Raw genomic sequence first — 24,783 nt, forward strand, 5'->3', positions numbered from 1 at the left:
GTCTCTAACTCCTCAATGGAATGCCCAATAATCGAACTCGCGGCCACCGAGGTGGCAGGCCAAGACCATACCAATCACGCCACTAAGGTGCTATCATCAGTTTGTTTTTCCATCACTACATGCAGGTGTGGAACCACTGTCACTACTATCTGTAGCCACAAGAAAGCTCAGGCTCCCTGAAAAGAGCTGCCTTCTGGGCCTTCTTCCCATGCTTCTACTGAGTTGAAGATAGAGAAGACTAGGTAGGATGAAGATTACGTATAGGGAAAAGATGAACCAAGGCTGTGCTTTCCCAACCTACCTCAAACTACTCCTTCCCTTATCCACTGAAGTTAAAAGTCAAGGCTGACATCCCTGTAGAGGCAGGAGGAGGAGTTCCCAAAGCAACTATAGTGGAAACAGCAGGAAAATCCATGATCATAGCACACAATGACTTTGGGGGAGGATACCATGGCCAAAGCAATAGGGTCATGCTAAACCAATCCAAGTGGGGGACCTGGTTGAAGCAAAATAATTCAGGAAGACATAAAAGTAAAGATCCCAAGACTACCAAGAGAAGGTCACATGCCTCAGCAGGTTTTTTTTTTTTGTCTTCTGGGGATGTTTCAAAGGAATACTAGCAGAGGCCAGAGGTAAGGACCGAAGGGAGAGGCAGACATGCCAGCTTAAAAGGTGATCAATGTGTTTCTCACATGCATTTAGACTGAGTGAGGAAGGGATGGGAGGACAATGTCCCAGGAAAAGAGGTTAGTTAAGGTAGACCCAGAAAGGGCAAGGGTGATACTGGGGCTGTTCAGAAGAAACAGGTGTAATAAAAGAACCTACCAACCTTCTTCCCAATTCATACATCATCAGTTGCCAAGCAACGAGACATACTTGACACCATTGCAATGAGACATGTGCTTGACCTCTGCAAACCATAAACAAAATAAAAGAGGACTGATCATTATGATAAGCAAAGCCTAGGACACATTTGTTTGCACCCAAGGCATTCACCAATCACTATCCCAAAGGATTATGCAGGCACATCATTATTACACACTGTGATGGTTATTGCTTCCTAGCAAAGAAAGATAAAGGAAAGCAGAACGCATTTTCAAGAAGTTCGGCAGTAAGGAGGTTTTCGCGCCGTTTCTCGCGGCTATTCTGGAATCGTCGGGCGTGTTGTGGAGCGCAAACACACGCCTAAGTGGCGGGAGAAATGCCACATTTTCTGATGCAATACCTTGTCTAGATTCATCTAGGGAGTCCTAGTAAACTCGGGAGTCTGTGACGCTCGCCGTAGGCTCTGCCCCCAGAGTGCCGTATAAATACGACGAACGAACTTTGGAGAGCAGTGATCGTAGAAGAAGGAAGAGATCGTAAAAGAGAGAGATCACCAGTTAGTAAGAGCCACAGATCAGATTATCAATGAGAGATCAGCAGCAGTGATCGTCAGAGAGAGACTAGAGACGAAGGAACCGACGAAGTATCAATCAATCAGATGAGTTGTTCGAGAGTTGGTTGGATATTGGTCTAGTCGTCTTCAGGAGTGGACGAATTATCTCGTGTTATCTTGACGTCGAACAGACTTCAGAGAAGAAAAGGTCCTGCTAGAGGTTTTGGGTAGTTCCTGCCTTTCAAGTAGACTAGTTTCTGCAATACGGAGTCAAGAGGACGACTGCATTTTGCCGCTCTACATTTATGAAGCCAGCGTGTCAAATTGCCAAATTGACTAGCAAGTATTTAAATTACCTCACTGTTCCCCCAGTTCATGCAGTGTAAGATTCTATCTTTTTATGTAAATAGGAGATACCATTCTGCATTTACCTATGTTAGTAAGCTTGTAAATAAACCTTTGTTGTGTTAGTGTTTCTTTCTATATTCGTATCCCAAGTTTCAACTGTTGGTGTTGAAAATTTTTTTTTTTATTATTTCATATCGAACCTGAAGCGGACCTCTCTCAGAGGCCGTCACATTGTGTCGACCCTTGGCCAGGATATTTCGACACCATAACATTGTCTCTGAGATCTCAGAGTCCGTAACATTGTGTCGACCCTTGGCCAGGATATTTCGACACCATAACATTGTCTCTGAGATCTCAGAGTCCGTAACTTTGTGGTGACCTTGCCTAGGCTATCCAACACTTTAACAGTTTGAAACAGGGAAAATATAGAAAGAATCAGAATGAGTGAGATGGTGAAAGAGTTTATTGAGTCGGGTAAGCTCCTAGGTCTAGAGGGGAATGATCTCCGTGAGTATGTTGAGAAGAAAGAAAGAGAAAAGTATGAGAGAGAAGTAATGAAAATGCAGCAAGAGAAAGAGAGAGAAGCAATGAAAATGCAGCAAGAGAGAGAAGCAATGAGAATGCAGCAAGAGAGAGAAGTAATGAAAATGCAGCAAGAGAGAGAAATGTTGGTAATGCAGCAGGAAGAGAGAAAGAGCGTATGCATGAACAGGAAGAGAGAGAGAAAGAGCATATGCATGAGTTGGAAATTGCTCGGTTAAGGGAAAGTACTCGTAACAGTCGGACAGGTGAGAACGAAAACGAAACTGATAGGTTAGGTATGAGTGCAGTGTTGAAATTGGTACCAAAGTTTGATGAGGAAGATGTTATGACATATTTCATGTGTTTTGAGAAGTTAATGGAAAGAGTAGGTTCTCCTAAAGAAATGTGGACTTTATATTTGCAGTCAGTTTTGAGTGGTAGGGTACTTACTGTGTATAGTTGCATGTCTAAGGAGGAATGTGATAATTACGATATCGTGAAAGAAACTGTTCTTAGCGCATATAGGTTAGTACCGGAGGCGTACCGTAAGAAATGTAGAAATTTGAGAAAGGATGAAAATATTACGTATGTAGAATACGGTAAAAAGTTAGAAAGACTGTTTTTTGATTGGTTAACTTCTGCTAAGGTTGAGGATTTTGAAGAACTTAGTGTTGTTAGAAAACTTCAAAGATAACGTATCCCCTGACATTAAACTTTATATAGAGGATAGGCGAGAAGTATCTTTTGCAGGAGCAACTAGGCTAGCTGACGAATACAGTCTAACTCATAATTTGAGTGTTAGTAAGAAACGAAATGATCCTTCGTCTGGTAGAGTACAAAGCAGTAAAGGTTTCAGTCCTAGTAATAGCAATGCGAGTAAAAGTGACTATTCCTGTTATACATGCGGAAAACCTGGTCATATGTCTAAGGTTTGTGAGAGTAAAATGGCATCTAGTGGCTCAGAATTAACTTGTTTCCGATGTAATGGGAAAGGGCATTTAGCAAGAAACTGTGCAGTAGAAAGGAAGGACGGTAAGAAACCAGTGTCTCTAGTTAACCTTTCGTCAAGTAGGAATGATGTGATGAGAGAAACTAGGAAAATTTTTGGTGAATTTCTGTCGGAGGGCGTAGTTTCCTCTCTTGGAGGAGTAGATTGGAGAGAAGTGGTCTTGCTTCGAGACACAGGTGCTGCTGTTTCACTTATTCGAAGTGTGTGTGTGCCAAACAGGGCAGAAATCAATATGGAAGAGAAAGTCATGTTAGGTGGATTTCCTAACACTTGTGTTCTTTGTCCTTTGTTGAAGTTGAATTCAGAAAGTCAGGTAGTGTCAGAAGTAAAACTTGCAGTTGTGGACAGTTTGCCCATCAAAGGCGTTGACATTATTGTCGGTAATGACTTAGCTTTATCCAAGAATGTGAATCCTGTTGTGAGGAATATTCCAGTGCCTGAAATGGTAGTAACTAGGTCGGGTTTAGATACAGACGTAGACTGCGGTCATAATTTGTTCGTGGATTCGAACGAGAGTGAGTTCGTGGATTCGAACGAGTGTGATAGAGGTAGCGAGGTTGATCTTGGCATGAGTGTGGCTGAGAGACCGGAGTCTATCGATGTAAACAGTGATAGCCACACGGAAGGCGTAGCTGTCGAGAGTAACGTAGTAAATGTACCTGTATCTAGTACTAGTTACGGTGATGAATTAGGCTCTAACGTTTTGGATAAGGATGAGCTAGTCAAGTTGCAGAGAGAGGATGAGACACTAACCCGAATTTTTGAATGTGAGCTGGATGATGATCTCGATGATGTGTGTAAGGAAACTTTTTGTCTAAAGGACGAAGTTTTTTGTCGTTATGTTCAACCGAAGTCAGGTAGTAAAGGGGAAATCACAGAACAATTAGTAGTTCCTAGGAAGCTTCGTGAACTAGTTTTGAAGTTCGCACATGATGAGCAAGGACATTTGGGAGTAAATAAAACTTTCAAGTGTATTAGTAGGGCGTACTTTTGGCATAAAATGAAAAATGATGTAAAGAGGTATGTGTTAAGCTGTCATGAATGCCAAATTGCCGGGAAACCGAATCAAGTAATCCCCAGAGCTCCATTGTGTAATATTCCTTCGGTAGGCGAACCTTTTGAGAATGTAGTTATCGATATGGTTGGACCTTTGCCTAGAAGTAAGGGAGGGAATATATATCTGTTGACGATCATTGATAGATTAACTCGCTATCCCGAGGCGGTACCCATAAGAAGCGGCAACGCGAGGACCGTAGTTAAACAATTGTTGAATTATTTTTCTAAGTTTGGTCTGCCTCGTACTATTCAGAGTGATAATGGTAGTAATTTTGTATCCAAATATTTCAAGGATAGAATGAAAGAATTAGGCATCAAACTCGTAACTTCCACACCTTATCATCCCGAATCACAAGGCATTGTGGAGAGATTTCATCAAACGTTAAAGAGTTGCTTACGGAAATTGTGTAAGAACTTCGAACACGACTGGGAAGAAAAGTTACCATTCGTTCTGTTAGCTTTAAGGTTAGCACCGAGCGACACTACCGGATTTAGTCCATTTGAGCTTGTTTTCGGTCACACCGCTAAAGGTCCTTTGGAAATGTTAAAATGTAACTTAATGAATAAAGAAGGTAGTGAGAACTATATCACTAATCTAGAGCATTATAAAAACAGTTTAAGGGATGCTTGGCAACTAGCGAAGGAGACCGAGAGGAAGAGTCAAGAGGGAACTAAACGAAAGCATGATCTTAGAGCGAAAGAGAGACATCTCTGTGTAGGAGATAAAGTTTTAGTATTAGTCCAGAAAGAAGGTCCCTCTTTATCGTATAAGTTCGAGGGTCCTTTTTCGATTGTAGAGAAGAGGGGGAATCTGAATTATTCAATAGATATGGGTAAACGTAGAGCAAAATGGCTGCACGCAAATTTGCTCAAGAAATATAACGAACGCCCCGTGCCTATAGTGACGGTGTCCCAGAAAGAAATTAGCTTTGAGAAAAACTCTGAGGTGCTTAAGAATTTAGAAGTTTTTAATCAGGGTTTAGAAGAGGAAAAGGTGAGGGAAGTACGTAATGTTTTAGTGAATTATCCTGAAACTATTAGTGACAAACTAGGCCTAACCAATGTTTTAGAACATGATATTGAGTTGCAAGACACGAAACCCAATAGGCAAAGTCCATATCGTCTGAACCCAGATAAGGCAGAATCTGTGAGGAAGGAAATTAGTTACATGCTAGATAATGATTTGATAGTACCTAGCGAGAGTGAATGGAGTTCCCCAGTAGTTCTGGTAAAAAAGGAAGATGGATCAGATAGATTGTGCATTGATTTCCGGAAGGTAAACAGTGTAACGAAGCAAAGTAATTTTCCCTTACCCAGGACTGACGATTGCTTAGATAGAATCGGAAATTCCAAGTTCATCTCAAAGCTTGATTTGGCTAAGGGTTATTGGCAAGTACCTTTAAGTGAACGAGCCCGGAAAATTTCCGCCTTTATAACGCCATTTGGTAGTTTCGAGCCCAAAGTTATGGCTTTTGGCTTGAAGAACGCAGCCAGTACCTTCCAAAGGTTAATGAATAAAGTTTTAAATGGCATCAACAACTGTGTCGTGTACTTAGATGATCTTGTGATATTTTCAGAGACTTGGGAGGATCATGTAAGGATTTTGGCGAGAGTCTTGAGGGCTCTTACCAAAGCGAATCTCGTTCTTAATCTAAAGAAGTGCGAATTTGGGAAAGCCTCTATTACTTATCTAGGACATAAGGTAGGTCTTGGTAAAATCTGTCCAAAGGGTTGGAACATAGAAGCTATCGTGAATTTCCCAATCCCAACAACTAAAAAACAGGCCATGAGATTTCTCGGAATGGTTTCGTATTTCCGTAGATTCGTACCAAATTTCTCGGAAATAAACGCTCCCATAACTAATCTGTTTAAGAAAGGACACAGTTTTGTATTTGATGATGCTTGTGTGGAAGCCTTCAACAAGTTCAAGGCTATAATGATTCACGAGCCAGTTCTATTATTACCCGATTTTGGTAAGGAATTTAATTTAGTGATCGATGCCAGTGATATTGGCGTAGGAGGGGTTTTGTTACAAGAAGTCAATGGAATGAAACTCCCAGTTGCCTATTATTCAAAGAAACTGAATAAAGCGCAACAGAACTAATTCACTATTGAAAAGGAATTGTTTGGTTTAGTTACAGCCTTGCAACACTTTGAGATTTACGTGCGTAGCGGTTCTGTTTTAACTGTGTATACTGATCATAATCCGTTAGTTTATTTGGAGAGGTTTAGGAACAAGAATAAACGTCTAATGCGTTGGAGTTTAGAATTACAAGACTATAACCTGAAGATAGTTCATATAAAGGGAAAGGATAACGTATTAGCTGATAGCCTCTCTAGAGATTTCTCAGAATGAGTAGCCTAATAACCGTTTTCTGTTATCGCACGAGTGAGTGTGTGAGTGGTGGGGAAGTGTGCGTGTTTGACTGGATTAAAGCTTTATGCAGAATTGTTTCCCTGCTGTTTAATTCTTGCTTCTCTTTTGAAAAAAAAATAAAATCAGTTGATTTCATTTTTTTTCTCTTTTGAGGGGGCGTGTGATGGTAATTGCTTCCTAGCAAAGAAAGATAAAGGAAAGGAGAACGCATTTTCGAGAAGTTCGGCAGTAAGGAGGTTTTCGCGCCCGTGTTGGAGGCGCCGTTTCTCGCGGCTATTCTGGAATCGTCGGGCGTGTTGTGGAGCGCAAACACAGGCCTAAGTGGCGGGAGAAATGCCACATTTTCTGATGCAATACCTCGTCTAGATTCATCTAGGGAGTCCTAGTAAACTCGGGAGTCTGTGACGCTCGCCGTAGGCTCTGCCCCCAGAGTGCCATATAAATACGACGAACGAACTTTGGAGAGCAGTGATCGTAGAAAAAGGAAGAGATCGTAAAAGAGAGAGATCACCAGTTAGTAAGAACAGATCAGATTATCAGTGAGAGATCAGCAGCAGTGATCGTCAGAGAGAGACTAGAGACGAAGGAACCGACGAAGTATCAATCAATCAGAAGAGTTGTTCGAGAGTTGGTTGGATATTGGTCTAGTCGTCTTCAGGAGTGGACGAATTATCTCGTGTTATCTTGACGTCGAACAGACTTCAGAGAAGAAAAGGTCCTGCTAGAGGTTTTGGGTAGTTCCTGCCTTTCAAGTAGACTAGTTTCTGCAATACGGAGTCAAGAGGACGACTGCATTTTGCCGCTCTACATTTATGAAGCCAGCGCGTCAAATTGCCAAACTGACTAGCAAGTATTTAAATTGCCTCACTGTTCCCCCAGTTCATGCAGTGTAAGATTCTATCTTTTTATGTAAATAGGAGATACCATTCTGCATTTACCTATGTTAGTAAGCTAGTAAATAAACCTTTTTAGTGTTAGTGTTTCTTTCTATATTCGTATCCCCAGTTTCATATCAAACCTGAAGCGGACCTCTCTCAGAGGCCGTCACATTGTGTCGACCCTTGGCCAGGATATTTCGACACCATAACATTGTCTCTAAGATCTCAGAGTCCGTAACACACACACACACAATGAGCACAGCCAAAAAACAAGCCAAAACACTCAAAAAAGAAAATACTCAACTAAGCTCCAACAACAGCCATGATGAAAGATAATCAGTATGTCAGTACAGCATGGCGGCCAAAGGATACTGAAGTTGCGTAATGAGTGAGTAGTTGGGTCCCCAACTCCCGCACTCATCTGCCACTAGTTTAACTTGTTAGCAAGCTTCGTAAACATGACCAGCTTTCTCCAAAGATAATCCGTGTAAAAGACGAAGGATTGTATCCTCATACAAACAAATTTGCATCATCTAATGAAGGCACGAAAATTAAACATGGAATACCCAAAAGAACAACAAAAGCAATAGTTCCGATATACTTACATGTTAAGCCAGCAAAAGACAATAAGGTTTAACTACTTCTGGTCTTATTAACCACAATTTTGATATGTATTCCATGACTTTTGTAAAACAGAGTCTGTATTTGTTCAACCTAACTACACTATTTCAGAAAAACTATGCAATATCACTTACTTTCACATCAAATACAGCATACGGCAAGCAGTCATAAGAACGTTCTTGTATTACATCAGGACTAGTTTTCAATTTATTGAAATAAAAGTGCTCAGATGGCCAATGCACAATTTCTGGATGCATACGAAACTGAGTATCGAGTGTGTGCACAAGTTCGTCCTTTTGAAGTTCCACAACAAACCGATGATACAGTCTCTCAAACAAGGACTGTTTCAGATTCTTATCTTGGGCTAACTTGGACAAGACTGTAGCTGGCAACTGCCTATGGTCCCCAACTAACACTAACTTTCGCATGCTGTAAAGAAGAGGCACCCACATTTCAGTTTCTTTGCACTGGCCAGCTTCATCGACAATGCAGCTCGTAAAAGGATGATCTACTCCTGTGAAGACTTCTGCCATTGGTCCAGAAAAACATCCACCAAGCGTTGTGGTGATGACCTGTGCACCTAAGAGATAGTCTCTTTGACATTTTTTATACAACATCTGGTGTTCTTTTGGGGTGAGGTTAACAGCAAAACTCTTTTCCATCTCAGATAAAGATTTCATCAAATCATCACGTCGTTTTTCCATTGCCCTTATTGCTTCTCTTGGCTTGTTTTCTTTCTTGGCTTTTGCCAAGTCTTTCCCTGCTACATTTACCATATTTTTTTTCCGTTCCCATTCTTTTCTTGCAGAGACATTTTTGGGAGTTTTTAATTCTCTGTTCATATGCTTCGTTATAAATGCATCAAGACTGTAACCTCTTACCTCAGGAGTTATGCTGTCACGAATTCCAACTCGAACAACTCGTAAAGCAATATTTATTTCTCTCAGCTTGACCAAACGTAATGTAAGTTCATCTGCAACAGCATTAGAAGGAGCACATAACAATATACGACAATTTGACATACAAGCCTCTTCACTTAATCTTACTATCTGAGCCACTAGAGATACTATTGTTCGTGTCTTTCCTGTGCCCGGTGGTCCATGAATGAGACTGAGTTTTGGTAAATGAGGATCATATACACATTTAGCACTCACTTTAACGACTGCTTGTACCTGACTCTCATTTAGGGGCATCTCAGGGACCAAATACTTTGCAGAATGATTGGGCATGAAGCTGTCTTCTTTGGGGCTTAATATATCATTGCACAAAGGAGAGAGAGGAAGTTTACACAAGCCTTCCCAAGTTCGAGTGAATGGCCGTATATAAGATATGTTACACAGAGACAAAACATTGCCACATCTCAATTCTGGTCCAGGTTCTTTGGCTATTCTTATATCCAATACAAGTGCAGCCTCAGCGTGTGGAAGTACATTTTCAAGCTCCTTAGGCATCATTCTTCTTTTTTGTTTCAACAGGTCTTGAACATAACCAAAGACATGCTGGCTCTTTTTCCTCTCTGAATCCCTTGAAACCTTCAAACTAATGAGCGAGCCTTGTGCAGGATGACGTCCTCTATTACTCTGGTCTTGGGTAAGTAAAGTTATTACCTTGATATTCCACGATTTCATTGGTGATTCATGCTTTCTTTGTGTAAAGACTTCCTCTACTTTATCAATATAAACAGGCATTGAGATATTGTTTTGTCTGTACTTTTGCCAATCTCTAAATATATTTTCCCATACTTCTAGATAAAACAAGTCACTGAATATCTCTTTGTAATCCAGGAACGACTCGTACAATATAAGGGTTGGATAACTTATAGACTTCACAACAGGGGGAGGTTTTATCGTACAGTTTCTTCCAGAAACTTCTATTTTTTCCTGAACTCTTCTGTATGTTTCAAGCCAGTCATAATTCCACATGCATACATTGACAATAAAATGATCTGGGAAATCTAGAGGAATATTATGTTTACTAAAAATGAGTTCCCTTGGCAAGACCTCTTTCATTCTTGGCTCTAAATGCCCAAGTTTTTCACTATTCTTCCGAGGTGAGATGTATTTGATCTTGTTTAGCTCCCCACTACTTACCGGAAAGTGCACATTCTTTTTCAATGACTTTTTACTCCCGAAAATTTTCAATATGCTTTTTACTGTCTTACCACCAGCTTCATTTTCTTTATCCTCTTCACTTCCCATTACAATTGCCTCTGTTTGAACTGGTGCTGAGCAACCACTGTTATCATTCTTCTCATCTGATGACCTAACAATTTCAGACTCACTGTTGCGTGTTCTCTCTCTAACTTCGCTTCTGGTAAAACTGCTCACATTTTGTGAATGACTAGATGTTAACTGAGCAACTGGTGAGCAAAGAGGTGACCGTGAACCTTCTTTAAGATCAAGTGATTTTGATAATTTGCTATCTTTAGGAGTGTTGGAAGATTTTTCAACAGGACTTTCACTGGGCTTTCCAGCTTCTGAAACTGGAGTGGCCTTTTTCTTGGGTATTGTAAATGTCGACCTCTTAGACCTCGAGGGTGGTAGTTGTGGAGAAGGAAAAAGATTAACTTCTGTGAGTTTCTCTGCTCTAGTCTTCCGTGTGATTTTTACCGCTACTTTTGGCCTTGACTGCTCTTTACTTTCTTGATGTGATGTCTTCTTCTGAATTGAAATGTTCTCATCACTACGTGGTTTATCTGATATCAGATGTGACTTCTTTGTCTGCTCAGTTACTTTTGTTCTAGAATCTCGAGTTTTTTCATGAGGCGACTCTTTCTCTTTTGACTGCTGCCTTGCTAGAGCTCTATAAGAATCCAGGTTAAACTTATTACTCAAGTTATCTCGAAGACTTGGGCCTTTTTTTCTTTTCCTGGAACTACTTTTTGAACAAGATTCACTAGTCTCCTTTCTTGCTGTAGTATGCTGTTTTTCTTTGGGTGAAGGACGGACAAGATTGGCCTTGACTTTGTCCGCATTTGAACCCGAACTACTTCTACTTCTTTTCCGTAAAGAATCATTACTTGTACGAGGCAAAGGTGCTTTTGGTTCAATAAGTTGGGCTTTCCGGGCACCTCTGTTCTTGAACTTTTCAATAACACTATCTAAACTTTTTCCTGTACTTCTGGCTTTAGAATCCTCAACAGATGCACTGGTATCTGAATTAAACTCCTCTTCCTCCTCGTCATCAAATCCTTGTGATAATTCTGGCCACCAAGAACTGATATGAGTGTCAGAACTTGGAGTAACATTAATACCACTGGGACCCGGTTTAGGAATGATTTCTTGAGATTTGGTTTCTTTTGGCATCTCCTTCCCACTAGGTTTTATCAAGTCATCATCATCCCAAAATGACTGAGAGAGCACAGGGAACCACTGATCGTCCTCATCATCGTCCTCATCTACATGGACAGCTGAAGATAAATTGGGCTCAGCTTTCTTGGTTACCTCACCGCCACTATCACAGCCCGCTTCATCAAATAAACTGGCAATGCCAAAGTCAGGACTTGGAGGTAGTGGACCAAATGTGCCATTTTCCTGTGATGGAGTATCCTCTTCATCGCTGGAAACCCATATTGTTTCATCTATCTGTGAATACATAAATATAACATCATCACAATCATCATCATCATCATCTCCAACCACCGTTTTATTCGATGAATCATTATCCTCTGGTTCTCTCTTGACCACAACTGATGTAACCTCCTCCACTTTTTCCTTTTTAATTCTTAGACTAATGTCATCTTCAAGTTTTTCATTTGCTGAATCCTGGTGATGAGCATCTTTGCCACTACCACTACTACTGCAGTTTAATAATCGTACTTTACATTTGTCATTTTCTTTAGAATTTCCTACAGATGTCACAGGTCCTTTTGCAGTACTGACAGAGGTAATACCTTTATCCTTACCATCACTCTTGCTTTTCTTACATGAACTGCCATCATAATTACTTGTCTTTTCTGAATCCTTCCCTTTCCTTTTGTCTCTGTACTTATGAGATCCTTTGTCTGAAATATCCAAAAATTTTGAATTCTCTTCTGATGACTTTTCCCTTGGCTTAATACCTTTCTTCTCCTGAAGATGACAACCTTTTTTCTTTTCTTTGCTTTCATAGGACTTGGTTTTAGACTGACCTGACAACCTGGAAGTTTTTGGCGAACTTAAATCTGGCAGTTCATCGTCTTCCTCATCCAAGAAACAGATATCAGCATCAGATTCAGATTTTGATTCAAATTCAGTTTCTGAGGACACAACCTTTAACTCATCTTTTTCATCTAAAATTGCTTTCCCTTTTCTAATAGCTCTGACAATGTCCGGTAAGATACGCGGTAATGGAATGACACATTTCTTCCCTACCAGGTTTTCTTCAATCAACTTCAGTCCACTTGTACGCTCTTCCTCACAACCAGAGTCGCTCTCACTATCCGAACTTATGATAAACCTGTGCTTTCTCTTGCCAGCTTGAATTACAGGCATGACTTGAGATTCATCATCACTATCTGAAACTACTAATGAACTGGACTTTTGCATTTTGTGCACCTTATCTGAATTATTCTTTTGTTCTACTTCATTTTCCAATGTAGATCTCTTCTCTCGCACAGAAACTGTGCTTGATCTACCTTTGTTACCTTTACCCTGGTCTGGTTTAAGGTTCTGAACTGCACCTGAATTAGAAACAGGCCTTTCATTCCCTTGTAACTGCTGACTGGGCAATTTTCCTTTTACCTGTTTATTCACCACAGCAGACCGACAGTCCTTATCTAACACTGGCAGACAAATATCCAATTCTGACTCTTTGTCTTTGTCACTTTTCTTTTCACAACTGCTTCTCCTTCTCTTTCCATCTTCTTTCTCTTCATTTTCATCATTGTCCAGGTTCCTTTTCCTTTTTATATTTGCTTTTTCCTTAGAGCCTAATGTCAAATCTACACAAACCTCTTCTTCCAAAATGCAAACTTGATCGGGATTTTCGTCGACAGAACTTTTAAACCTTTCATCTGGATCAGGCTGTGTTAAATCAATACTGCAGGGAGAAACTGCATTGCCAAAATTAGATAGAGAGTTACTTTTTTCCATAGTTTCTGGGAATAGTGATGTCTTACAAACTAGCAAACTATCGGCACTGTCATCTACTGGTTGCCGAGACTTCTGATTAATCAGACTTGGTTTGTTTTCCTCAATATCCTCATGGCTGCAATAAATATTTTCTACCTGATGTCTATTACTAAGTGATAGTTTGGACATTCTTGGCTTTTCACATACATCTTTCTGCAGTTTTGGGGATCCATCATTTATCGAGTATAAAGACGGTGTAAAACCAAAAGATCCTCTGGAATCTTTTACTGTATTTGTCTGTAGAATCGTGAGATCATCCAACCTTGAAACTCCAGCAATCCCTCCGTTTTCTCTGTGCTCCATTGCAGTCACCAATTTTGAATTTGAAGGGTGCTCTTGGCTCACAGACTTTAAGGCATCTTGGTTTACTAACTTGGTATGCTCATAAGGCAATCCAATATTCAATGGCTTTTCCTGAAAACCTGACTGCTTTGTTTGGGAATTCATCCTCTGCATTTGATCTGGCCCTTCCCTTTTGCTCTCGACTGATATACGCCTTTGAACTGATGCTTTTGGACCTGTTTCAAAAATACTTGTAGCTGGCCTGACATCTGATGAGTGCCTTCTTTCTTTGACTCCGGACAATCTGTTCTCTGCTGGCTTTGCATTCTCATCTTTATTACTTGAGAAGGAGTTAGTTTTATCTAAACAAAAAGAGTTAGTTTTATCAAAACTCGCCATCCCTGATTGTCCAGGAGATGAAAGAGCTCTGTGATCGAGAGCATTTTGTCTCAGAAGAGTATTTGAATTTTGGTGTGCAGATGCATTTTCCAACATTGGTATATCTACAGCATCATTTTTACTGCCACTGCTATTTTCTGGAATGCAAGCAGGAGAAGAAATCTCCGTTTGGTAAGATCTACGTCTCGCCTTCCTGTGCTGATTAATGAGCGATGAACTCCCTTCTTGAGTGGTGCTAGGCGGAGAGGGAACACTCAACACTTCATCGCTTTTATTTACATTTTGCAATGACTGAGAACTGTCATTTTGTTGTGGGCACTGTGGAACAGATGCTGTAATGTTAGAAGTGTTGTTTTGTTCCTGACTCCGATTAGATGAAGTGGTGGTAACCTGAAAAGAGGAAAAAATAAATCTAAGTGAATAAACTTATCTACAGCACCAACTTATTTCAGGTGAATGCTGCAATTCAATATGAATGGAGCACATTATATTCTCAGGGGCAACTGAAAAGCATATAAGATCTCTCTGAATTTCAATAATTTAAAATACATTTTGCTAGTCATGCATAGTAGTATATATAATTTCTTAGTAAATCTGTTTTCTTATTTCACAGGATAGTTACTAAGTATGTTTAGGGACCACATGTCAGAGGCACAGTATCTTATGTTGACTCCTACATGGAAAACATGCATCACAAGCGGATCACGACAATTTGTTACAGAGTACCAAGGATTAATACTACTAAGCTATGGGGGTATAGTACATATATGTGGCATTGCAAAGGAGAAAAGTAAGTTGTAGTGAAATTATGAAGAACCCTGTTCTTTATTGCCTGTAGCCTTCTCATTTCATTGTCTGGGTATGCAAATCTGCCTCTGGATGTGACAATTTGCCACATTCTGGAACAGGTTTCCTACACTCATACCTCTCCTAAACTCAGCATCTCCCAAATATTCCCTTATATTTTTACAGGAATTATACCCTCCACAGGAGGAGAAGGGAGCCTGTTTAGTAGATATGTCCCCTAAGGATCTTAGGTAGAGAAGGGAGCCTGTTTAGTAGATATGTCCCCTAAGGATCTTAGGTAGAGAAGGGAGCCTGTTTAGTAGATATGTCTCCTAAGGATCTAAGGATGTGCTCAGCTCAGGTATATTAAGTTTAGGTGAGGTGAGTGGGTGAACGTCTCTTCCAACTCAGCTGCCTACCTCCAACTAACCTAGCGTCTTTTTCCCGCTAGCACTGAGGAACAGTCTTAACTAAAAGGTGATGGTTGGTAAGAGTATTTCCATAGGAACAACAGGACGGCAAAAGCACTTACCCTCTGATCTTGGCATAAACGTAGAAATACAAAATTTTCATTGGTTCTTGATTCACCAAGAGGTACTCCTAAACCAATTAAAGATCCACATGTCAACTCAATGAAGTCCGACGGTTCTCGCAGTTCATACGTTTCTACATATGTAACATTTGTGGGCTGAAAGTGGAAATCAAAACATTAAATACCGGTATTTCCCATAAATTATGGTACAAGTAGTTCCAGAGATATTACACAAAATGTGAGCAATTCCATCTTCTGAAAACAACAAAACATCCTTCCTAGTTTAATTTAACTTAAAATATAACATTTCTTGATTTGCCATAAATCAGAGAAATCCTACCATATTAGCACTGCATAATATTAAACTACTATCAAGCAACACTACCTTCTTCGTTCAAAAATAATGCACAGCTAACAAACAAGGATACGTACATGGACATTCAGTAGAACAAAAAACAGCGTGCTGATTTCCAATAACTAGTCAAAGCTAACCGTTAATTCCAAGAAAATCGAAAAATGCATCATAGATAGAAACAGTAACTTACAGTAACTGCACATCTGCAGTAAAACAATTCTTACCGCAGTTCAAAAAGTTATGGTTATCAATCAATTCATATTTGTCCACTGACCTCTATGTATGAACGTGAAGTGCATACATTTAGACTTCATTAATATTACATGGGTGCCAAAAATGAATTCTCTACTGCATTTATTTCACAAGTTGTTTGACTTATGACCTCTAAGACCAATACTACCTTGAACACCTGCGAGGTTAGATTCCTAAAGGGTTGGCATAAAAATTGAGAAGTACGTACACTATCGTCTAGATGGTATTTGCCACACTAACACACTTACAGTACGGTATGCTAATGTTACCCCAACAGTATACATACTAATTCATTGGCTGCCATTTTCTTTTGCGCTCACAGTAAAGTAAAATGATGTTTTCATATTAAAATAAATTTTTGAACATACTTACCTGGTAGTTATATATATATAGCTTAAGTCCCTGTGACGTCACGGCAGAATTCAAAACTCGCGGCAATCCCCGATTGGGTAGTCAGGTGTACCACCTCGTGCGCCCTCTATCCAGGTACCTGGAACCATTCCAACTATTCCTCAGATCTTCCATGCCCCTAGTCTCTAGAGGGGAGGAGGGTGGGAATTAAATTATATATATAACTACCAGGTAAGTATGTTCAAAAAACATTTATTTTAATATGAAAATATCATTTTTTAAATTTTTAAACATCTAACTTACCTGGTAGTTATATATATATAGCTGATTGACACCTTTGGTGGAGGGTCAGAGACAGCCAACATCGTTGGAATTGACATAAGAGTTAATAAACAAACTTATGGGTTCGTACCTGTTTAAGGAAGCTGACTTTAATAATCTCGTGCCTCATTATGTCTGCTTTCCTTAAGAGATCCAGCGATCCACCCAGGGGGCTGAAGACCTCAAGGAGCTGTCAACCGGTGCATAACCTCTATGTGACAGGACCTCATCTAATACCTTTGTTCCGGGCGCTACCAAGGAACAAAAAGACCACCTGACTGAAAATCAATGGTTGTGGAAGCCTGCGTCCAGTCTCCACAAACAACCACAAAAATTCAACAGTTCCAAGGAAGGAAAAAAGGTATATTAGGTTATGGGATTGTAGGGGTAGCTCCTTCTCCCACTACTGCATTCGCTGTTATGAATGGTCCCAAAGTGCAACAGTCTTCATAAAGAGTCTGCACATGTTTCAAATAGTGTGAGACAAACACTGACTTACTTCTGCAGAAAGTAGAGTCCATTATACTCTGTAAAGACCTGATCTGTCTGAAAGCTACAGATGTTGTCACTGTTCTAACTTCATGTGCTTTGACCTTCAACAGTTTGAGATCCGCCTCACTATATTCTGAATGAGCTTCCCTCATAAGGTTCTTAATGAAAAAGGGAAACGCATTCTTTGACATTTGCAGAGAGGGCTTTCTGACAAAACACTCAAGCCCCTCTGAATTGGCACATAATTGCTTCGTTCCTTTTCAGGTAATGCTTCAGGACCCTTACCTGACAAAGAACTCTCTCTAATTCCTTACCTGTGAGCTCCGACAGGTTTGGAATCTCGAACGATTTGGGCCAGGGCAGAGAAGGGTGTTCGTTCTTCGCTAGAAATTCCAGTTGTAGAGAGCAGATAGCATCACCCTGTCTGAACCCTACAGCTTTGCTGAAGGCATGGATTTCACTGACTCTTTTCGCTGTAGCTCGACCAAACTAAGAGAGAGTTTTATACGTGAGGTCCTTAAATGATGTTTCCTGTAAAGGTTTGAACCTATCACTCATGAAAAATTTCAGGACTACGTTCAGATTCTATGCTGGAGGGGACTGTAGTCTTTGTTTAGTCATGTCGAAGGGTCTATGAAGGTCTTGGAGATCTTTATATTCAGACACGTCTAAGTTCCTGTTAATGAAGACCTCTCCGAACATGTTTATGTATCACTTAATGGTCGAGGTCGAAATGTTACGACTTGTCTTACAGTCTGCAGTGAAGAGTCTCTTATTGTCCTATCCCCTTGCAGTGAAGATTCTTCTTCTCGGCAATGGATAGGACAGCAACACTCCATGGCTGATGTCCATGGTATGGTTGCTGAGACAATCTATTAGGATGAAGTAATGACTGATCTGGAACAACCTACTAAGTCTACAGCATAGATCGTAACTGACTCGGGCGCTCTGGGATCTGTTTATCGACTGCGTTCGGTGGCGTAGAGTCCAAGTATCCGAGCAAGTCACGTGATTTTTTGTCTTTTAAAAAGGTTATGCTGAGAGACAATACAAATTATCTATTTGTTTGTCATTGGTGCTGGACAGAGAGGTAGTGAATCCCTTAACGAGGTGATGATTCTCTTAAGTCATGTGCCCAATAGGGCCAAGTCAATTGCCCTTTAGAGACCGAGGTCCTTTATGGCAAGACATTCCCCTAGTAGATGAATCCCAGCTAAGAAGCAAACAACACTGTTTCATTGAAGACGAAGGTGGAGAGTGAATGCAACCTACGTCTTTACAGTCGAATCGAGAGAAGGATTCTCAAGGTTCCATACCTCCGCGTACAAAGGACTGAAAACGCTAACAGCGATTTCATTGCTGTAAGGTGAGGGGTTGTAGTTGCAATGAAAGCGGGGTGGTTTCCAGTAATGAAAATACAGGGAATTTCTACTTCTCATGGGCTGATCAATTGGAAATAGAGCTGGCAGTTCGGGGAGAAGGCGATGTCTTCCGTATATCTGTTAATTCGGGGTGAACAATGAACAATTGCACCCTATCGAATACGAGATTATTTTGCAGACAAACTCAGAAGTCTGAAGAGACATTCTGCATTATCGCAATGCGATACAGCGGGAGAGTAGCGTGCCGCGAAATTTAAATTTCTGTCGGGGACGACGGAGTCTATAGCTAAGTATATATCTGGCAGGGAAGTTGAATGTATAAAAATTTATATTACTTGAGATGAATCTTACCTACTGTTAAAGTTAGCTGATTCCCACATTGAGATAAAGGATGGTGGGTAGTGCAGCTAGACAAATTCCGCTCAGCCAAGCGAGCTAAGAGTTTCTTGTATGAAACTCTTGTATGAAACTCAAAACATTCTTACCCGATCAAGAATCCATCTTGGATAATACTGCCCCCAGGAGGTGGATTCCCTTCATGTGTGTGCAGTCCAGAGCAGCCTTGTGGAGAAAACCACTTTTTTCAGTCAGAATGAATAGAAGTGGCATGATGGGAACCCTGTGCCTGGGTCCGAAAGCCCCCAAAATTGACAGTCAAATACAAAGTAAATACCTATGATACAAAGGTACCCTCCTGTATAACAAATGTACCTTCATGCTCCCCAAAAACCCAACACCCGGGATTAAAATAAAAGAGCCTAAACGGTTGCTCTTTCTTTCAGTTCAGGAAAAGACTTTACCCGCTATTACTAGAGAGTTAAAGGCTTTACAGTTTTCAAACGCAATTTCTACATCTTTCAGATAATGAGCAGCAAAAGCCGAATTACAATTCCACTGAGCTGCATTAATTACATCCTCAAGAGACAAATTCTTTAAAAAACTAAAAGAAGTAGCAACTGCTCTTATACTATGTATATTTACCTTTAATAAAGGTAAGATATCTGGGTTTAATTTCTCATGTGCTAGTCTTATTAAATGCTTAACAAAAAAAGACATTGCATTCTTAGATAAAGAAGTGTTAGGTTTTCTAACACTACAAAATAAATTATTAACTCTGCCCCTCACAGGTTTTAGTCTATCTAAATAAATTTTAATAGCTCTAACCGGACAGAGGAGGGCTTCTTCTTCATCCCCAACCAATGAGGCCAAATTTGGAATTCTTACCATTCTAGGTAGAAGTTTAGCCTTGACATCATTCTTAGCCCTGAACAAGGGCATAAATGATAAAATAGCTCTCCTCTACAAAAGCCTACCTTATTGGAGAATGCTTGTAACTCGCTTACTCTTTTGGCTGTCGCTAGCGTTACCGAAAAGAGCGTCTTCATGATTAGAAACTTCAAAGAAGCAGATTCCAAAGGTTCAAATGGATCTGCAGATAAGAATTTTAGCACTACATCCAAGTTCCATGAAAGAGATTGATACTGAACTTTGGGGGCTTCAATTTCAAACGATCTCAACGCCTCCTTAAGATCTGGATCGTTAGAAATATCTAATTGTACAAGCCGTAGCACTGATGACAGCATGGATCTATATCCTCGAATAGCAGCTACAGAAAGCTTCTTACTATATCTAAGATATCGAAAGAACTTTATTATGTTGTTTACAGAGGTACAGGTGCTGGAAATGCCTCTAGAACAACACCAGGAGCAGTACACAACCCATTCTCTCTGATACAAGGCCAAGGTTGTTGTTCGTCTTGATTTAAGGACAGACTTCCGAGATACTTTAGAAAACCCTCTCGCTTGAAGGAGATGGTCGAGAGTCTCCAAGCGGTTAAGTGTAGTATGCGGAGGCTTTGGTGGAACCGCTTGGACTTCGGTTGTCTGAGTAGATCCTTCCTTAAAGGAAGGACACGAAGGAGATCCACTGAAAGAGCTAGAAGGTCCGGAAACCATTCTCTCTGAGGCCACCACGGAGCTACTAGTGTCATTCTGCAGTGATTCGATTCTTGAAACTTGTTCAGTACTTTTCTTATTATTGCAAATGGAGGAAAAGCATATGCATCTAGGTTCATTGCTATAGCAAATAAGTCCACAATTGGAGCTCCCCATAGACTCCACAGCGACTGGCAGACTTGCGGATGTAAAGACCATTCCATGGGTAGGACTTGTCCCTTCCTGCTCAATTAATCTACCAAGACATTGTTCTTCCCTGGTATGAACTGTGGAACCAATACTATGTTCCTGGCTTCCGCCCAAAGAAACAACTTCTCCACTATCAGAAACATTGACCTTGATCTTGTTCCGCCCTGGTTTCTGATGTATGCCAAAGAGGTAGTATTGTCTGAAAATACTGCTATTACCTTTCCTCTGACTATCTGTTCGCACTGAAGGAGCGACTTCCATACTGCCAACAGTTCTAGCTTGTTTATGTGCAACTCCCTCTCTTGCAGTGACCATACCCCAGACATCTGATGGCCTCCCAGGCAAGCTCCCCAGCCTGTCACTGAGGCATCTGAAACGAAAGGTTAAGGTCTGGGCTCACTACTCTTAGGGATGACCCTGTTCCCAGTCTTTGACGATCCTTCCACCATGCTAATGTCTCCCAAAGACTTACTGGGACTGAAATTAAATGGGCCACCATGCTGACATCTCCCAAAGACTTACTGGGACTGAAATTAAATGGGAGTCTGGCAGAGACTTCCTGTCCCAAGATCCTCTCAAGTAGAGTTGAATTGGCCGCACCCTGAGTCTTGCTAGACTGACAAATCTTTCCAGAGATGCCATGTGTCCCAACAGAGACAGCCATTGCCTTGCTGGAAGCTTCCTTAAGGGCTGAAATTTTCCTAGAAGCAATAAAAAATTGGCTATGCGTTTCTCCGACGGAAACCTGAAAACTGCAAGTGTCTATCCTCATCCCTAAATAGAGAATTGTCCGAGTTGGAATCAGAGCAGACTTCTAAAAATTTATCAATGTGCCTAGTGATTGAGCCAGGCAAAGTAACAGATCCTTGGCCCTCCAAATTCCCTTAAAAGAGTTGGCCAACATTAGCCAGTCGTCTAAATAGGGCAGAATTCTCACTCCCAACCAATGACACCATCCCCCTACTGGTGCCAAAATCCTTGTGAATACCTGCAGTACTGTGCACAGGCCGAAGCAAAGAGCTCTGGGTACCAGAAAAAGATGGTTGTAAAACCCAGGCGAGTTTCCTGACACCTGCTCTATCACTTTCTTCTCTAGTAATGATACAGTGGTACCTCGAGATATGAAAGGCTCAACTTATGAAAAACTCAAGATACTAAAGCCAATACGAAAAATTTAACGGCTCTACATACGAAAAGTTTTCAAGATACGAAAGGTTTCTGTAAAGTCCGAGATTCGCCCGAACCACCGTTAACAATTTTGAAATTCGCGCGCCGCCAACTTAGTAGACTCGCCACCATCCTCTGGCTCTCCCATTGGTTCCTGATGCTAGTCTCAGCCATGAGATCCTTCTCTCCTATTGGCCAGCGTCCCTCCCATCATGCATCTATGTACGTGGTGGCGTGCCTCGGCCACTCGGTACAGCATTGTTATAGTACGCACACGGTATTCGTTTTGGGATCGTCAATGTGTATTTTTTTTTTAAATTTCTCATATTTTTTCACAGAAAATGGAAAAAGAAGAGCACCTCTTGAGTGACGACATATATGATATGATTGACCAAGATCTCTCTCGTGGGATAAGTGACCAAGATCTCTCACATGGGATAAGTGATCAAGGTCTCTCTCATGGGATAACTGGAAACTTTGCAAGGTTGGTAGAATCTCCACTCCCTGCTGAACAGAGGGTGTTGACCAATCATTTACAACATGCATACCAGTATAATCAAGGCACTTCAGTTTATGTTGAGGGTCAGCAGCCGAACATTCAGTACCCAAATCAGTTGCAGAGAGAGCATTTGGTTGAACAGGGTTTTGATGGACACCAGGGCCAACAGAGTCATGAGGTGCAACAATTAGTAGATAATTATCAAGACGGGCAGCCGTTAATGAACACTACGCGTTTATAGAAAAAAAGACACGCCGAAAAGGCCCACACAGGTCGTATGCTTGCGCAGTTCGATGACGTTTGCCTGAGTCGTTTCAGGAACATTGTGAAAAGTAGGCAGAAGCAATCTTCCTTGGATCGTTATTTTTAAAAGAGGCCTTTAACATTAGCAGAAGTAAGCAAAAAGGAAGAACCAAGTGATAAAAAACAGAAAGTTGAAAGTGGTGATGAAGTTGAAATTCTGTAAAAGAAAAAAAAAAGAAAAAAACTACGTAAAGTAAAAAAAAAAAAAGTAAAAAAAAAGTTAAAAATCAAAAAAGGACATCCGCATAACGCCGATACTTTCCTGACGCCCAACTATCGAAAGACGTAACACACTTCCCAGTGACGCCTTTTCTATGGCGCACTGCTGCAGCCTGGGACGCAACAGGACTGCCTGAAGGGACGACTGATCGCATGGTGACCCCTCTCGCCTCCCTTCGACTGTCGACATGCCTTCTCCCTTGGGTCTGGGAGCTTGGCAGCGGTCTAGGTCTAGGAGCACGAGAGAGACGATCAGCCGCCCCCTCCACTACACTGTCACACACATCAAAAACACCCACTTTGTCAGTAAGACGCTGAATCTGTTCACCCATAGACGCTAGGGCAGCAAAAACTTGTACATAATGAGAGTCCTTCGCATCCTCAGAAACAGCAGCAGGCGCAGGAGAAACCTGAGGAGAAGGTGCTACAACTTCTACTTGGGAAGGCGGTGGAGAAATAGATACTGAATCATTCAAGGCCTTACTAGAAGAGCCTGACCTCTCACTCCAAGACACAGATCTCCTAACTCGGTCTTTCTCTAATCTCTCCACATATTTTGTGAGTCTTCCACACCTTTTCATTCACTCTCACACTCCTTACATCTATTGTCCCAAGTACACACACACTCCCTACATTTCTTACACACAGTGCGAGGATCTACTGAAGCTTTCGGTAGTCTCACCTTACATCCTTCTTTCACACATACTATAAAGGTCACACCAGAATCAGACATTGTAAGAAAAAATCCAAAGCGATTGCCAATGTAACTTTCCAATACGATACCAACGAATTCTCCACAATAGTGAAAAGTCAGCAACGAGTTCGAAATCCTAGCAGGGAACCCTCAACGATGTTGACGGTTCGGCTGGCAGAGAAAATCTGATAAAAATGGAAATGGTTCCGAGCGCCAGCGCCATGGGAACAGGGTGGCGATCACCTGAACTACCAGTGATCTAGCGGTTGCCGCGAGTTTTGAAAATTCTGCCAGTGCGCCAGAGGATATAGCTATATATATACCTGCCAGGTAATGTTATACATAATAAGCCATTTTACATGTAAAATGTGGTCCAAGATACGAAAACCTCATGATACGAAGGGCGCCTCTGAACGGATTAATTTCGTACCTCGAGGTACAACTGTACCACCTTTCTGAAGTACAAGAAATTTTCTTTGCTGATGACAATAAGCTGGAAGAGCAATTGGAGACGACGACAGAGGAGGAGACAGAAAAGGAATTTTGTAGTCTTCCTTCAGTATCTCCACCACCCAAAGTTCTGATCCTAAGTCTCTCCAAACATGCCAGAAGATTTGCAGTCGACCTCCTACTGGAACCTGAGGGCATAAAGATTCATTTCTTTCTAAAAAAAACTTAGCAGTTTTGTTTTTATTGGAGCCTGGTAAGGATCTACGAAAGGGCTTAGTAGCTGAAGACTGTTCATGAGATGAGGAAGGACGAATTTTCGCCGGAGGGCCAGACGGCAAAGAAGGAGCAGGTCTTTTGTTCCCCACTTTAAAAGATTGTCCGATAAATTCCCCATTTTCCTGTACGGAAATATCCTCCCATATTGCCTTAAATAGAGAGGGATTCAGAAGGCGGTCCACAGGGGAACCCAAAACTGCAGCCACCTTCTGAGAAGGAGAGACCTTGGTCGAAAGATAAGCACAATTGTTCTCTTTTCTTCAAGATCGAATTAGTGAAAGCATGAGAACATTTGCCTGCCACATCTGAAATAGCCTTATCCAGGCAAGACAAAAAATCTAAAGACTCTTCCCAAGATTTGATACCCGCTGGCATCAGAAAGTCTTTAAGCTGATACAGAGAAGCAGCAATAGTACTTAGCGAAAGTTCCACAAAAGACAAAACCTCAATACTTCTAAACAAAAGACTTGGACAAAGCCTCTGCCTCTGTATTAGACCAAAGCACCTTGCCCGTCTCAAGAGCGCGTCTTTTCATAGGATCGAGACACGCAAGGAAATCAGCATTGTTGACCGAGGACG

General features: G+C 41.1%; 1 protein-coding gene across 1 annotated transcript in view; it reads right to left on the minus strand.

Annotated features, from left to right (window-relative positions):
- Nucleotides 1-24,783, minus strand: part of LOC135196478 (uncharacterized) — a 71,203-nt gene that overhangs the window by 25,738 nt on the left and 20,682 nt on the right. Inside the window, exons 4-5 of the mRNA XM_064223330.1 lie at nt 15,300-15,455; nt 8,324-14,371 (exon numbers count right to left, since the gene is read on the minus strand). Coding sequence (XP_064079400.1) covers nt 8,324-14,371; nt 15,300-15,455 — 6,204 coding nt within the window. The remainder of the gene's footprint in view (nt 1-8,323; nt 14,372-15,299; nt 15,456-24,783) is intronic.

This window comes from Macrobrachium nipponense, chromosome 17, assembly GCF_015104395.2.
Source record: "Macrobrachium nipponense isolate FS-2020 chromosome 17, ASM1510439v2, whole genome shotgun sequence".
In the NCBI taxonomy this organism is placed as follows: Eukaryota; Metazoa; Arthropoda; class Malacostraca; order Decapoda; family Palaemonidae; genus Macrobrachium; species Macrobrachium nipponense.